Source organism: Achroia grisella, unplaced genomic scaffold (genome assembly GCF_030625045.1).
Source record: "Achroia grisella isolate CSIRO2021 unplaced genomic scaffold, CSIRO_AGI_Agris_v1 utg874, whole genome shotgun sequence".
Lineage (NCBI taxonomy): Eukaryota > Metazoa > Arthropoda > Insecta > Lepidoptera > Pyralidae > Achroia > Achroia grisella.
The window spans coordinates 6,222,805-6,239,725 of NW_026713051.1; the positions used below are offsets into that span (position 1 = coordinate 6,222,805).

The following is a 16,921-nucleotide window of genomic DNA, read 5'->3' on the forward strand; positions in this document are numbered from 1 at the left end:
TGTTTTTTCGAGCTGTTTGTAACTCTAGCTTCAGATACAGCTTTCGCCACCTGTTGTAATGGATAATATATTAATTTCAGTGAAAATGAGCCAAATCCATACTGTCTATTAAAAGATATTAGACCCCGGGCTCGACATGTGATAGATCCAAAAGATTTGAAAGTAGGACAGAAAATCATGGTAAATCACAACACTGAGGACCCCTTTGAAAAAGGATATTGGTATGTATATAATCTATAATCTCAAGATAATTCACACAGCACCATCTAGACCCAAGTTAAGATAACGAAAGCTTGTGTTATGGGTACTAGATAACTGATACAGATGTATAGATATATTTTTTCCATAAATACATAGAAAACAAAAAAAAACCCGAGATGTATGCAAATAATCATAATCATGAATGCAAATGGTTGTGCCATGTAAGGAATCGAACCCACTACCATCGGAAGTAAGGTGGTGGGTGGTATCCTAAATTGCTATGCCATCTATTTATGTGCTCATATTTTTCTGTGCACACATTTAAGCATTTACTTTTTAAATATGACGTGGAGGATAGTGCATTGAGGCAGGGCAGTAGTATGTTAATTTAAATGTTCACTAATTATATACATTATGTATGTGCAGGTATGACTTTAAAATAGATAAAATAAATAAGCTACGGTCGGTGTATGAACTTGTGGGGACATTGTATTCTGGCTCTGAAGTTGTCCCTCAGAATGATACAATAGTCAGGGTCCTCGACAAAATATATACAATAGATGAAGTTGTTCCACTAGCAAAGAGAAGTAAAGAGTACAAGAAGATGATGATAACACAACCTGATAAAAGTCAGTACACATTCTTTTATATATATATATATATTTATTGTGCTGCAGTGCATTGCATTTGCATTGCAGTGCATTCAAAATGTACTACAGTGAAAATTTTCTACAAATACTAATTAAACACTATTAACTTTTGTCCATAGGATAAGCAACTAATCTCAATGTTTGACATTAGTATCTTTTTCTTTAAACAAGTTTGTTTTATATTTACTTGCAATTGAAAAACTCAATTTAGCTCAGTACCATGAACAATACAAGACAGTCTAATAATTTTAATAATTATTCAAGAAATTGGAGTTACAAGAAGTTTAAGAATAACAAAAAAAATTGCTTTATATTATCTGTAATATAATAAATCATCATATGTGCTTCGATTTTGGCACATTTGTTTCATGCCTCTGCTCCTCGTGATGTTATATAGTCTAATCCAGCCTACCTCGATAAATGGGCTGCCTAACACTATTAGAATTTCCAAAAACAGTACATTAGATCCAGAGATTATATCTTTTTATTTTTTTTCATGTGAAAATATCTTGGGTTCTTATTATCATTATTATTTTTGTATAATTTGTTATTAGTACAACATTTGTGCTACAGGGTCGCAGCCAGTGAATTGTCTGACGTGTCGAGATGACCCAAACACTCCATGTAAGGACTGTGGATGTTGTCTGTGCTCGGGAAAAGACTTTCCAGATAAAGTGAGTTTTTATATTTTTCATCAAATCAAATCAAATTTCTTGCATCTAAACAACACATTATTGTTTACAGTAAGAATAATAGGAAGATTATTATTATTATTATATTTCTAAGTGTATTTATTAAAAATTTTAGCTGAACAATATGAGTATATGTTGTCTTCTTTACATAAGTCTACACATGACATAATATAACTGATATACCTTACTAGGTACATTATAATCGCCTTTTTGATGTCCATTGCCATTTACTATGTGAAAATGTAGTGTAAATTATTTATTGATTCTAGATTAATAAATGAGATCATTTTGATTTTAACTTTGCTAGTTATTACGTGTTAACAACTTGTATAGCCTTCATATTTGTAGTTATAATGTAATGTAATTTAAGTTGGACTCTATTGTCGGCCAGCGGCCAGTTTAGCCCCTCATCTAGGCCATTTCTATGAAATTCAGATTTGCATTTATGTATGTTTGTGAGTGTTTCTTTTTGTTGCTCTCGTAGGACGTACGTGTGCACGTGTTTCTATTTATTAGGTTTGTTGAAACGCGTTAAAATAGATATAAAATTACTTGAGTTAGATTACTGAATCTCATGTGATTTACTGATAATATAGACAAGTTTAGCACACACAGCACTAGTTTTCCTTCCGGTGGCTGATGCCAATATGGAGGTGCATGAATAAATGATTTTTGAACTTGAATATAAATGGTTAATTGCAGATTGTGATGTGTGACGAATGTAATGGTGGGTACCACATGATTTGTCTTACGCCACCGATGACTGAGTTACCCGAGGAGGACTGGTATTGTCCCTCCTGTAAACGGGACAACACTAGCGTGATTGTGCCAGGTGGTGCCAAACAGGCGAAAAAGACGAACACATCCAAAAGCAACAGAGATTGGGGGAGAGGCATGGCTTGTGCTGGTGAGCTAAAATTGTATTTAATAATTACATAATACATATTTTTTATAAAATTCATGCATTTTATGCACCTTAGTGATAACGCTGGCTGGCCGGCCTTTAATTTCATGTGTTGATTTTTTTTGGACAATGTTTATATTTTTTATTTCTTAATAATGTGATATAGCATTAAAAATACTCACAACCCAAAATATTAACTCATTTACCATCAACCCCTATTTTTTTAATACCAATATTAATTTATATGGAAAATTAATGTCTTTAACTCAAACATTTAATTGGACGGTAAGGATAATGATAAAAATTTTGCCATTTGTAAGTGGCATTAAACTTCCTATAAATATCAATTATTTTAATGTTGTTATTCTATACTATTCTGCGGAAGTAGGTCTTAGCTTAGCAAGATATATCTAAAGAGACGGGTGTCAGCAATATATACAAATGTAGACATAAAAATGTACTATAGAAATATTTCGTATAATAGAATACGAAATATTTCCACAGTACATTTTTTATATGTCTTCGAACCTTGTTTATATATTAGACATGTCACCTCACAGGTCATGTTACTATTAAACTGAGTATTAATCCTATTAGGTGTAAAATAGACTAGATAAATAAACTTTGTAAAAAGTCTGTATATGTTAACTTATTACAAAGACTAAAAAAGTAATGTGATTTAATAATACATTTTTTTACAAATAATATAAAATTTTAGGTAAGACAAAAACGTGCGCTATGCCCGCAAACCACTTTGGACCTATCCCTGGAATTGAAGTGGGCATGTGCTGGAGGTTTAGAATACAGGTAAGCATGGCATCATAAATTTATTCCTGGGGGTCGTACAATAATATGTACTAATTATTACAATAACTCTGACCAATTGACACAGCGTCTTATAGTCTACGGTAAGCAGAGCTCGTTTTATGTACAACCCCTAACAATAAAATTATGAGAGGTGTGTGTATCGTCGTGGCCGTCAAAATGTTTATATATTTTAACTAAAAGATATATATGTATGTATTATATATATATATATATATATTTTTTTTTTATTTTGTTTTTCGTTATTATTTGTTCGATCATTGTATAACCTGGTGTGACTATATAAAGTCATGCCCTATTAACATAACATAATTATTGTATAATTAATATCTTGACTGTTATAATTTGTGCTATTTGATATGTAGTTTAGACTAAATGTTTACCATGTAAAATTTTATACAGATTGGTACAGTATGTTAGACTCTGTTTTCTGCTTCGGCCATTGTATGTGTGCAACATCAAATGTGGTTTAAAAATAGCATCAGCCAAGTTTCTTGCCCACTCTTATTATATGTACATTCATTAAATAGCAAAAATCAAAATCAACAAACAATAAAAAATAGTAGTACAATAAAAACATTACTGCACAAGAATACTTCTATTGTCTTCAATAAAGATTTAATTGTAATGTTGATAAATTTAATTTTTTTTAATGCATGATAATTGAACTGTGCACCCGATGATTTACAACTGTATGTGGCTGTATAACTGGCGGAGCACCAGTCGAGAATGATTATAGTTAGTCCATTGTTGAAACTTTACCACCAATTTAACATGGAGGTCAATTTTGCATGGTGCATTGCTGGCAATAGGGTAAATAATCCATATACTAACTATTAACTTCCATTTTGTTAATTTTATTGTAGTGAACATATTAATATTCATTAATAACTTTATTAATATCCTTTTTTTATTAATATAAAGTGTGTTATGTCCTAGCTTTCAGAGACGGGAGTGCATCGACCCCCTGTGTCTGGTATTCACGGACGTGACGTAGAAGGAGCATATAGTATTGTTCTGTCAGGTTAGTGTAATTATCTAAGAACATACATTAATATTCCAATGTTTACAACAATATTTTGGAATTTCAGTGACTTGGAATAGAATAGGATTAAATTTATTACAACACACATCGCAACACAATATCGATGATGCTCACAGCAGCATATAAATTATTATATCCTATAAATTGTAATAAAAAATAATACATTAAATTGGACATAGGTTTATGACATAAAAAAGAATAAGGAAAGCAAATAAAAATAAATACAAAATTAATAATAATTGTCCTTTTTAAAAAGTGTTTTAAGTAGGATATTTCTCAATCAGAGGCACTGGACTGAGGTGGGGCATGATATATTGTGAGGTTTACTTACATGTGGGAGTTAATTAACTTATTCCTATTCTAAGGTGGTTATGAGGACGACGTAGACAATGGAAATGAATTCACCTACACGGGTAGCGGAGGTCGAGACCTATCTGGAAACAAGCGAACAGCCGAGCAATCCTGCGATCAGACACTGACCAGGGAGAATAAGTTAGTTTCTTTACTTTATCTATTTTTCTTTTATTATGCCTATTGCAGACGCCAAGCAATTTTGTAAGGGGTATTTCAGTTCAGTTTTGTAATTTGTAATTGGTAGTTTCAGTTCTGTAATTTTACTGCCACATCTCACGATGTGCCAGTAAAATTACAGAAGACATGACATTTCGTGGCGGCGTCGGTGGTCTAGCGGTTTAGCATATCGATTTAATTCCAATGGTCGCGGGTTCGATTCCTCGCACGGTATATTTGTATTCATGAGTATGATTGTTTGTCGCTAACTGAGTATTTTCTATATATATGTATTTTCAAATGATCATACAATTAAAATCTGAGTATTTGTATTTTTGACCAAGGTGGCCTCCTTGGTTAAAAGTATTTGACATCTATTTATGGCATAAAATATAAATTACCTTATTGTGTACTATATACTTGTGGTCGCCCAATGGTAGAATTTGAACCATAAAAATAGAGTAAGATCTTTGAACCAGCAATAACAATTAAACGAACGATATGCTTTATACACACATGCATATATATTCTTTTGTTTAATTGTTATTGCTGGTGTGCGTAATGTCTTTTTATTGAATCAATGTAGTTTTTATTGTTAGTACTACCACAGATAACATAATATTACATACAGATACCCCATCCCATACAAGAAAATGGTTCCTTCCTAACTCGGGCTATTCTTCGGGCTATTTTATTTCGCCACCGTAGCCGCTAGATGTCGCTAGATCTGAAGCAGTTCGGATTACTAGTGGGTGCTTAGTAACAAAGCATGAAAATAGATGGCAGTCAATTCAGTCTACATGACATCTGTTTTGCAAAGATATGTATATAATAGATATGTAGGTAGCTGTATCGTGTACCTCATTAGGGACGATTCAAGATTCAATGTAAATGTGTAGGTATAATATCGTTAGCCGACACTCTGCAGATATGGCTTATGTGCCAATGTATATACCTATTATGTTATGGTTTATTTTACATTCCATGCCTATTTTTTTGATATGTTGTAACGCGTCTGCGCTATACGTATAGCCCGATTTTGATACTTTTATACTCGTACGTATCAAAATCGGGCTATATGATTTTTTATTTCAATCGTTATGTGTAAGAGACTGGTTTTAGCTACAATTAATTTACTGGTATATACCTCATGTATTCTACGATGTACCCCTCTTTTCCCTAATGAGAATTCCGCTATATCTTATATATAAATTTTGTATCACAGTGTTAGTTGCCATATTTCACCCACATTTTGATGAAATTTGATATGTATACTTGCCAGGTCTGAGGTAGGGTTGTTATCTATTTTTTATACCCCTAAGTCATAGGGGTGGCCTACCCCGAAAAAATATTTTTTTGTATTATGGACAATTTTTTATTTATTTATAATGTTACATTGAAAATACATACACGCCTAAATTTTCACCCGTCTTTCACCAACCCCTATTTTTAATAGCGATATTCTTACAAATATTATAAATGCTAAAGTAACTCAGTCTGTCTGTTTGTCTCGCTTTCACGCCAAAACTACTGAACTGATTTAATTGAAATTTGGTAGACAGATAATGTAGACCTTGAGAAAGGCTACTTTTTAATGCGAAAAAGTATTGAAAGGGGAAATGAAAGGCTATATGAGGATATCGTAATTTTTAAAGTCAGATCTTGTAAGATTAAGTGAACAGGGTTGGTCTAGGTTTTTCATTATTATGCGGAGGTGTAGAGGACACGGCGCAACACACGCTGGAAATATGTCCAGCGTTTGAGAGTGAGCGCCGTGTCCTCACACGAATAGTGGGGGACGATCTCTCGCTGCCGAATTTAGTTCGGAGGATGGTCAGTAGCGAGAGATCGTGGCTGGCGGTGAGCTCCTTCTGCGAGGAAGTTATCTCGCGGAAGGAGGCGGCGGAAAGGGCGCGGGAGTCAGATCGTCCCGCTTCCCTCCGCCGCAGAAGAGCCAGGCCTAGAGGTGGGAGCGTATCCAACTCCGTCCCCCTCTATCCCCCACTGGGGCCGGGGTGACTGCCTTGAGGGAGGCAGTCCCCCAATCCAAAGGCCCCGGAGGTGTGCGCGTGTACCCACACGCCTCCACAATGGAGTAGGGCGAAATAGGTCGCCCTAACCACAAAACGAGATGGGGCCTGCCCTACAACATCTACAGGGCGGGCCGTCGCCGTCGGAGCTGGGGTAGAATGCACCTGCGAATCCCCTGGCTCCGGCATAGGCGCTCGTAGGTACACCGTGTGGTTTTTTAGTGGGTACAAGTCCCACACACCACCTCGCCATCCCTCCGGCGGGGTGACGGTCTTTTGAAGATTTTTCCACACGTTAAAAAAAAAAAAAAAAGGTTTTTCATTATTAGAAATGTGTAACGGGGTAACACGTTATTTAGTAGTGCGAATTTGTGTATATTACAATAAAATTTAACGAGAAAATATTATAATGATGTCACTGGGACACTCATTGCCTTACTACTATATCGTCCGTTAGTCGCGAACTTTCTGGAAACACGAGAGGCGCGCTCCTATTGGTTAGTAGATGAGGTAGACGAGTCTCACGGCGCCGCAGCGTAAGTACTTACTATACATACGTAGTATACATATGGGTGTTACAAATGTTTTTATTACGAGTAATATTACTCTGTTATCTAAGCAAGTAATGTGTGCTTATTTTAAACTTGATAACATTCTGAATTACTCGTATATCTTTCAATATCTTTAGCGGTATAAACCAGGTTATGTACTACTACTAGTATTGTTAGTGAGGGATAAAGTTGATGAACAAAAATAAAACAATATTCGTATTAAAAATATATTCATCTAATATTTTTGGCATTATTTTTAAGTTTCTTCCAAATACAAGGGGTCTGACATGGGGTGTTATGTACCTACATTAAAAGATACTTTTTGAAATGTATGTACCTACATTAAAAGATAATTTTTGAAATGTATGAAAGAAATGTATGTACCTACATTAAAATATAATTTTTGAAATGTATGAGATGTATGAAAGAAATGTATGTACCTACATAAAAAGTTCATTTTTGAAATGTATGAAATGTATGAAAGAAATGTATGTACCTACATAAAAAGTTCATTTTTGAAATGTATGAAATGTATGAAAGAAATGTATGTACCTACATTAAAAGATAATTTTTGACATGTATGAAATGTATGTACCTACATTAAAATATAATTTTTGAAATGTATGCACCGTATAATAACAATACACGTTAAACATCATACCACAGAGTCATACGCAAGTTAAAAACAAACTGCTATGATATATTAATGAGAAAGGAAAATCAACTTTATGGTGTTCGAGTTAGGGTCGATTTCTCTCTTTTTTTTTTAATACTATTTTAATCTTACCAGTTGCCAGTATTCGAAGACAGCTACGATTCGTACTCGATATTTTAAATTATTATGTAATCGATTATTCAGTACAAATGTAAATAACCAACGTCACTAATAATGTACTACTATATTCCGTTCTTTGAAACGGAACACTGCTATAATACATAATAATGAAAATTTACTGTTCACAACGACTCATTAAAAGCATCATCGAATAATGCGCTGTAATAAAATCCTGTTATCGATTATTAAAAAAAAATCGATAATACATGTATTTATTTTTAATATGACAACACTTCATACATAAGTATTATTGGAAATAGTATTACTTGCTTGTTCGGCTATTTTTAATTTACTTAAAAAAAATTTATATGTTTAATTTACAATAATAATATATTAAGTGCTTATTATTGGAAAATATAAAAAAGACATTTAATTAGGCCGATACAAATGACGACAATGCCATCTATGAAAGCATTTTGAAAACATTGAGCCCCATATTAGCACTGATTAAAGTGTAATTAAGTACTGGAAAATAACAAAATGAGTAAATATATGAAAATTACTTTTCTAAACGCATTATTTCATTTTAACATGTATATATAACTTTTTAAAAATTGATTAAACATTTTTGAAAACACAGTTTTGTTTTTTAAAACGTTTGCAAAACTATGAAGAATTCCATCGATACCAATCACGCCATCTATATGCAACTTTTAGCAATAATAATGGCTACTTCCTCATTGAGTGCCACTGGTACTACTAAATTTCATACTCCTACGCTCAATTTGCGTAAAAAAGGGTACAAATTATTGTTAATTATAGTGATTTTGCTTCACGTATTAATATAATGATTACAGGGCTCTAGCTAGAAACTGTGCAGTGAAGGAAATTAAAGAGGCGGGTGGTAATGCTGGTAATAATTGGCGTAACGGTAAACCGGTTCGAGTTGTACGATCATATAAAATGATGAAACACTTCCCAAAGTACGCGCCGAAAGAAGGGATACGGTGAGTAATTGGATCAAAGTACACTATTATACTGGTCGACTTATAGAGTCGAAGCACTATACGAATTTTTAATATCGGATACAATTTTAACAGGTGTAAATGAATAAAATTACCAGCAGTAGCGGGATAGTAGTGTACCTTACTGTAAATTGTTTGACCATAAGTTTTTATTTGAGAATATTAGTTTTATAGCTTTATAAAAGCCAAGGAATATCCCACAACATATTTAAATTTTACGTACATGTATTTCCATTAACGTCGTTGTAATATAGAAAAAAAAAAAATTGTGGTTGTGTTTCCTGGAATTGAATTTAATAATACAACACAATGTATTTGTACTTATACTATTACAGTTATGACGGTATTTACAAGGTGGTCAAATATTATCCCGAAAAAGGATTATCAGGTTACATTGTTTGGAAGTACCTATTGCGGCGCGACGATCCTAACCGGGCACCCTGGGAGCCTGGCGCGAAGCAGTATCCTATTATCGTGAGTATTTATATGTTTATTAAAAACCAACAGCTTTCAATTCGATACATAATCAACGGTATATTTCTAGAGAAAGCTAATACAGGTTTTCAGAGACATGATAACAAAATACCGTGGCAAATTGAATATTAATTATTTAGGACATTTAGTTATTTATAAATATGTACCATGGTGCCGACCTTATGTTTATCGTTTTTCTCCACTAGCGTAAACCGTTAGCATAGAAAGTTGCAACATTTTATTATCATCCACAAAAAAACAACTTACCAGTAAGTAATTTAACTTTCAGTACCCAGACGGTTATCTAGAAGCGGAAGCAGAGAAAAAAGCGTTAAAAGAAAAATCCCGTAAAACGCCTAAGGTTACCAAAAAGAGAGCCCTAAGAAAAATTAACGAATCTACAACTTCTGAAGATGAACCATCTCCACCTGTCAAGAAACGCAAGATCATTGAAAAAAAGGCTGGCAAACTAGGTAGGTGTGCGTACTAACAATTCTATTATTGACTTTCATTGTCTTGTCAAAATCTCGGGTAATAATCTCGCTGTTAGCTACCTTTCACGCGCGATTTATCGAAAAAGCCAGCGAGCTCAATCGTGAACAATTACATTTTATTAATTATGTGTTCACTCTTTTGGCCGAGATAGCGCTCTTATAATTAATGTCATTTCAATTTTAAAATATTATTATATATATATTTGTATACTTACATATATAATAATGATATATGAAAGTAATTACATAGTTGTAATAATAATTAACATACAATATAATTTTTTGACAAAGTATTTTTTTCTTATTAAATCAGCGACCGAGTGAATAGTGCCCGTGGCACCAACAATATTCCACAGATTTATACATTAATCGATAACTCTATAACTATGTCTTTGTTCCATAGTCCGTCATTTTGCAAAGATATAAATTTTTACAAAAAGGTGATAAAGCACGCACGATTTAAAGACGCGGAATGCGCGATTTGGCACCGCGCGTGTTCCTTTTCGTTCTCTTTGTTTACATTTACATACATATTCTTTACTGCGTATAAGTCTATTAGCGCGTGAAAGAGCGTCTATGTAAACCCCGACAGTTTTGCAGGCAGTGTTTTGCAGATTGTAAACATTGTGTAAGTAGGTGAAATAAAGATTTATTTTAAATATACTTTGTCTACCTATATATAATGTAATAAGCTTTTTATCCACAATATTAAAATAAATAATAATCCGTGTCCGCTCTCATGAGACAATCTATCTAAATTATTAATTCTACCCGGTGATAAAATAGGGGATGAAAGTTTGTATGAAATTTTGTCAATTTTAAATCGGATCGGGCTGAGACTTTGCTTGCATAAAGCTACTATGACGTAGGCATCCCCTAAGAAAGGATTTTGATAAATTCCACCCCTAAGGGGATAAATTAACGCGAGCGAAGCCGCGGGCAAAAGCTAGTCTTCTCATATAATTTCATAAAGACCGGTTCAGCCGTTTAATAGAGTAAAATTTACAAATTGACAGACAGCCATATAAAACAGCGGATTACGAATAGTTATAAATGAATATGTACTTATTGACGACAGGCGACACGTATAAGCGGCGTCGCGACGCACCTATAATAGTTGTGTAGATTAGGTAGACAATAAGTGTTGAAATTGGACAATCACTTAGAAATAATATTAGTTTTTAAAATTGCTGTTTTAGAATAAGACATCGATTCACTGTTTAAAATTACGATAACGGTTGAACATCTGTTTGGGTACCGGCGTTCATTTGGCGTTCATTGTTTAGCAACACAATGAATATTTGTTGGCTTTTTGTGATAAGATAACACCGTTACTATTTTCTAGCCATCGGGTTTATGATGAACATAGGGTTTCTTATTGTAAACATATTCTTATTGTAGACTAACGAACGGAACACGGTATTTCATGTCTTTATGAATATTGTCCAATTCATGTTTACAGTGCATTGTAGTTAGGCAAGGAAATTGGTTATTGCACCAATGTTAAATATTCTTGGGTAGAGTTGTAAAATGCAATGCATTCATTCTTTATGAGTAACTGTTAGTTTGTGAGAATAAATAAGTAAGGGAATTTCGGCAATGTGAAAGGATATTGTTATGAAGTTGTATAACGTTGTGCATTGTCTGATAGAAATAAGGTTTGGTTTATTGCCAGTAAGAATTTTGTTAGGACTGTAGTCCCCTCTACAGTCTATACCTTCCATATATAAGGCGAGGATTTTTTGTATTAGGGAGTTATAATCGAGTTACTATCGAGAATTGTACTCAGACAGTCATAGTCGGATTCTTATACGCCGACGGCTGTTATAATCAAACACAGTACGGACAGCAGTTATAGTCCGTTATTATCGTAGAGTCTGTTGCAGTAGTTTCGTATAGACGCGATACAGTTTGAAAGCGGCTGAAATTGAAATGTAACATCGAATACGGCTATAACTCAATTGTGAAACTTCTGCAGAGAGAATAAATAGGCTTCAAGAGACAACCGTTTCTTTCAAACCCCGCCATCGATACAGACCACTGCTCTCCCTGAGGAGCTGTCGCCAACAGTACTTGTATTTATAAACAATTTATTCTTTCAGAATCCAAGAACAGTACAATCACTAAGAGCCCAAAAGCGAAGATATCCAATATGTTCACTAAGAATAGTCCTAAAGCAAAAGACTCAAAGAGTGCACAAGATAGTACAACAGAGACGAGCGGTCTGTTAACCACAGAGGAGATGAATGCTATCAAAGCAGATACTCTCAATTCCAAACTTTGGGATGAGTGCTTGATCGTTAATGAAGCTCGTGGTAAACGGGTGAGTATTTATTTATTTATTTTTTATATTTTACAGTTAGAATTCAAAATATTTTTATTTATGAAGGTTCATTACAGACACATATGGTTCATTACTTGTGTCACCTACCCATTTCCTTATCTTTACTTTCTCTATCCACCCAAAAGTAGTCTGGAAGGCATTGTTTAGCGATAAGACGGCCTTCAGGTTGTGTAACCTGATATAAAAGATCTTATCGCTAAACAATGCCTTCCAGACTACTTTTGGGTCTTACTTACTATTTTAATTATATTCTGTATTTGGTGCAATAAAGAATATATATAAAATAAATAAATCAAATCTTTGTAAGGTCGCAATGCAGTTTAGAGTCACGACAGATTGACAAGAAATTCATCCCTGGTTCTTTTCAAATAAGATTGTAATGTGTACCACATTACAACATTAATATGATATACATAATGAATGAAATGACCTTTCCTTTCCTCTGATTGTTTATTATTTTTATATTTTCTATTTCAATGATTTAAACTCCAGCCAGTGACCACTTTACAAATTGCGCTTAGTGCGTATCATGGGTTTCTTTCATATGTACTTCATTAAGAATTGTGAATTTGGAGCAAATCATGTGACAAAGATAAAGCTTTTAAAGTTCAAAAAGTTATATTTAGAGCACTTGCAATGTCGCATGCAGAGAATTATGTAAACCTCTATTTATTCTTCCATTGCCATGAATGTGTATATACTCAATATTTACAGGTTTGTGAAACAACATCTAAATTTGTTTACAACACATGATCAGATAAAAGACTTACCCTTTTCAATAGCAAAATGCCTTAAAATAAATAAAAAAAAAAAGATTTATAGAGTGTATATATGTTTGGTTTTAGTTCAGGAAATCGTGTAAAGTTCAACCCCAAGACAACACAAGTTTGCGCGTTTATCGATCGTTAATTGATCGCGTTGATCGATATCATCCTGATCATCTGGATTAATGGAGGTCCTCCACAGTGCGGTTTTATAGAAATTTTTTGCCACGTACAATCACATTGTGGAATCACCTTTCAGCAATGGTATTTCCGAACCGATACGTATTCCGACCTTATTCATAATAATATGTATACATATACACACAATAATAGTTGTTGGGTAAAAAAGTATTAGACTCTCGGGCTCAACTAAACGGCTAAACTCGACAGTTTGCGAATCAAACGTGTTTCGAAGGCTTATATTAGATTTATTAGGCAGTTATATTAGGTTATGTATATATATTCTGTTACACTTGTTGATTCATTGGACTTCTTCAATCGTTTATACAAAATGGCCCTTAAGTCCCAAACTAAGCAGACGTCTTGTTATGGGTATTATAAACAGAGGGTGGTATGAAGACATTAGGTCGATCACCACGCAGTCTCTACTGGAAATTGCAGTTGATTGATTCCTGATAAATCTGCCGCAATGGACTAAGTAGTCTGACTAACATTCTATCATGACTCTATCAGTTTTACACTTCCAGTGTAAACAGATAACTAAGCGTGTGCAGGATTACACGTTGCTGTACAAATTAGTATATTAGTTCTTAAATATGTTCTTTATACATGACAGAACGCTCAGATAGACGACTGCCACTGTTATAAGGCAGACTACCTTATTTATTTCTAGATATATACAAATAATATTATTATCTTTATTTTTAGTGCACTAGATTATTCAAGTTATCTTTATTTGGCATTGGATAGAAGATATTTGTCTATAATAAGACCACGCAAGTTTTTAACTTATACCACAAATGTCGTTAATTAGACTCTCCATAACTAAAAACGTCTTGACCAATTTGAATGTTTATTTTTGTTGTAACAGAATTCCGTAAACAATATTGTATAGTTACTTATATAGAATAATAATATATATATATATATAGATAATAATATATATAGAATAGTTACTTATAATATTGTAAGAAACTAAATGTTATATTATGGAGAGTACATATTTTATTATGTAGTTGGAATGGCAGACATGCTGATGGTCCACCCGAGTGTAAGTGGTAACCGTTGCTAATATACATGAACGCCTCATATTTTTAATTTAACTGCGTAATCTCACCGTATAACAGAAACATAGCTTAAAGCAAGCTGCTTGACTAAATAGGTGGGACTGAGATACCCAATCAGACGACTCCTTACAAACGTACACTTCTTTAATGGTACCTACTGAAACAAAATTATAAAAATCTAATAACTAGTGAAATGTTTAATTGTTGCAGGAATTCATTGAGTATATAACACAAATGTTCCTGTGCATCATTTGCCAGGAGGTAGCCGCTACTCCTGTCACCACGCCCTGCCTCCATAACTTTTGCTTGGTATGTATCGTACTAAATTGCAACTAATAATCTGTATGTATGTATATATATTCATATAATTAAAATATAACTGATTTCTGTACATGAAATATATATGAGAAAAGCTAATATTAGGCGATTTTTTCAACATATTGGATACCAAAACAATTAGAATTTTGTCTGCGCGTTTGTGCACGCTGATCTCAGAAACTTATATTTAGGTGCGGATTTCACTAATTCATTACGGTAAGCTTGACACAAAATTGAGTGTTTGTTTTATTCCATTAGAGGGTTTGCTCAGAAAAGTTCTAAACTATTGTTATTCTGAATACCACGGATACGAAAACGATGGTGCAGCTAGCATATACATATATACATTAGCTGCAACTTCCTTTGGAGGCGCTACCGTCGTACACCGCTACTATATAAACTGCTAAAACCGGCGTGCTGCCCTCAAACTAACGTCGTATTCGTCAGACAGGATTTGATCTTCAGCCGCTACCTATGTCCTTCAGCAGGTTTTGAGTGCTATCTACACTCGCCCCCTATAGTTATGTGAAGCTGTAAAGGCTGCTATGGTCAACAGCATTGGAATAGTACGAAATAAAGCGTGCTGCCCCTGCCATCGTGTTATATGGTATTTGATGTATATAATTATAGATATACATTAAAAAACAGTCGCATAAATGAACAGCACTACCGGCATCACGTTAACATGTGACGCCCGCGATACACTCGTTGCCATTACGCAGGGCTGAAATGCTATTCTTATTCTGCATTTTCCTAAGTGAAAATGTAGAATAAGAATATTTGATATTTAAGTTTATTTGAATAAAGAATTTTCTAGTCCGTTGTATTCTATTATATTCATTGTTTTATTTCACCCTTTAACTGAAAGAGCTTACAATACAAATTGCCGGGAGTTATATACATGAGACTGGAGTACGCAGATGACTTTTTACAGAATACTTACCCCATATAAACCATATTAAAATAACTGTTTTGTTGTATCCTAAGATTTTTAAAAATTGCATAAAAAGTATATATATTTACAGAGCTGTATAAAGGGAGCTTTCAAAACTACAAGCAAGAATTGTCCGTGTTGTCGGCATGATCTGTCGAGATACGAACCGGAACCTAATGAGAAGCTGACAACAGCGCTTCGCAGCGTCCTGACTGGATACGACGTTGGCAGAAGTAAATCGGAATGGTAGACATCTTTACATGCTTTCCAGCTGCGCGACTCGCCACAGCTTCCTTGCCATTGTATACATACGAGAAAATCTCTATAATCCATTTTTTTTTATACTAGCGACGCGACCATGCTTGGTATAGAATAATTTGTTTTCAAAATTGTGCTCACTTAGAACATAGGTTTCATTTTAAGTTACATTTCCAAAATATTGTGCAAACTGCATTCAATTCCATACAATTATTTTTCTTTATTTGGAAACATACAGGTAGACAAAAAATTAAGGATTGTTTAAGCTTGTTTTACTTTAATAATTGTTTTTTTTATATATTTGTAAGGTACAGACATCGGCCTTTGGAATGTATACATACAATCGTAATACAGGTTCAGAACCATTATGTGACAGATGGTTAATAATTTCGTTGACTATAATAAATTGTATTAAATGTGACGTGTTTCTAATGAAAACAGTATAATATAATAAACCAAATAGGTTGAATAAGAGTGCTCAATCATTATGATTATATGTAACATTCCGTTTTGTTAAACGGCTATCGATATGCATCGTTTAGCAGCCATCCACAAATTGCGTCATATGAATTTCATGATTTTAATTGTCACATTTTTGTCACAACCTCACTAGTGTCACGTCCCATGTCTTACATATAGAAGTGAGTGAATTTACAACGTGCTGTTGCGAAATTTGTTAGTATGTTCGATTTAAATAATTATGATAATATACTCCTTCACACCTTGTTACATAATGTCACATTTCGTTGACGCCCTTTTCTTTTATTATGTGACATAATTTATGGATGGCGCTAATAATTAATTAATTATTTACACTGTATGTATAACAGTTATATTTGAAAGGCGATAGTCTGAAAAGTAGCATTCAAATATAGTTTGC

The 16,921-nt window shown here is 33.7% G+C and overlaps 1 protein-coding gene across 1 annotated transcript in view; it reads left to right on the forward strand.

Moving 5' to 3' along the window:
• The window catches only part of LOC131852987 (E3 ubiquitin-protein ligase UHRF1-like), a 55,638-nt gene that overhangs the window by 3,010 nt on the left and 35,707 nt on the right, over positions 1 to 16,921 (forward strand). The window contains exons 4-16 of the mRNA XM_059203764.1: positions 81 to 221; positions 628 to 830; positions 1,425 to 1,525; positions 2,246 to 2,450; positions 3,166 to 3,254; positions 4,212 to 4,296; positions 4,683 to 4,809; positions 9,041 to 9,190; positions 9,544 to 9,682; positions 9,972 to 10,155; positions 12,279 to 12,499; positions 14,742 to 14,840; positions 15,875 to 16,029. Of these exons, the coding sequence (XP_059059747.1) occupies positions 81 to 221; positions 628 to 830; positions 1,425 to 1,525; positions 2,246 to 2,450; positions 3,166 to 3,254; positions 4,212 to 4,296; positions 4,683 to 4,809; positions 9,041 to 9,190; positions 9,544 to 9,682; positions 9,972 to 10,155; positions 12,279 to 12,499; positions 14,742 to 14,840; positions 15,875 to 16,029 (1,899 nt within the window). The remainder of the gene's footprint in view (positions 1 to 80; positions 222 to 627; positions 831 to 1,424; positions 1,526 to 2,245; positions 2,451 to 3,165; positions 3,255 to 4,211; positions 4,297 to 4,682; positions 4,810 to 9,040; positions 9,191 to 9,543; positions 9,683 to 9,971; positions 10,156 to 12,278; positions 12,500 to 14,741; positions 14,841 to 15,874; positions 16,030 to 16,921) is intronic.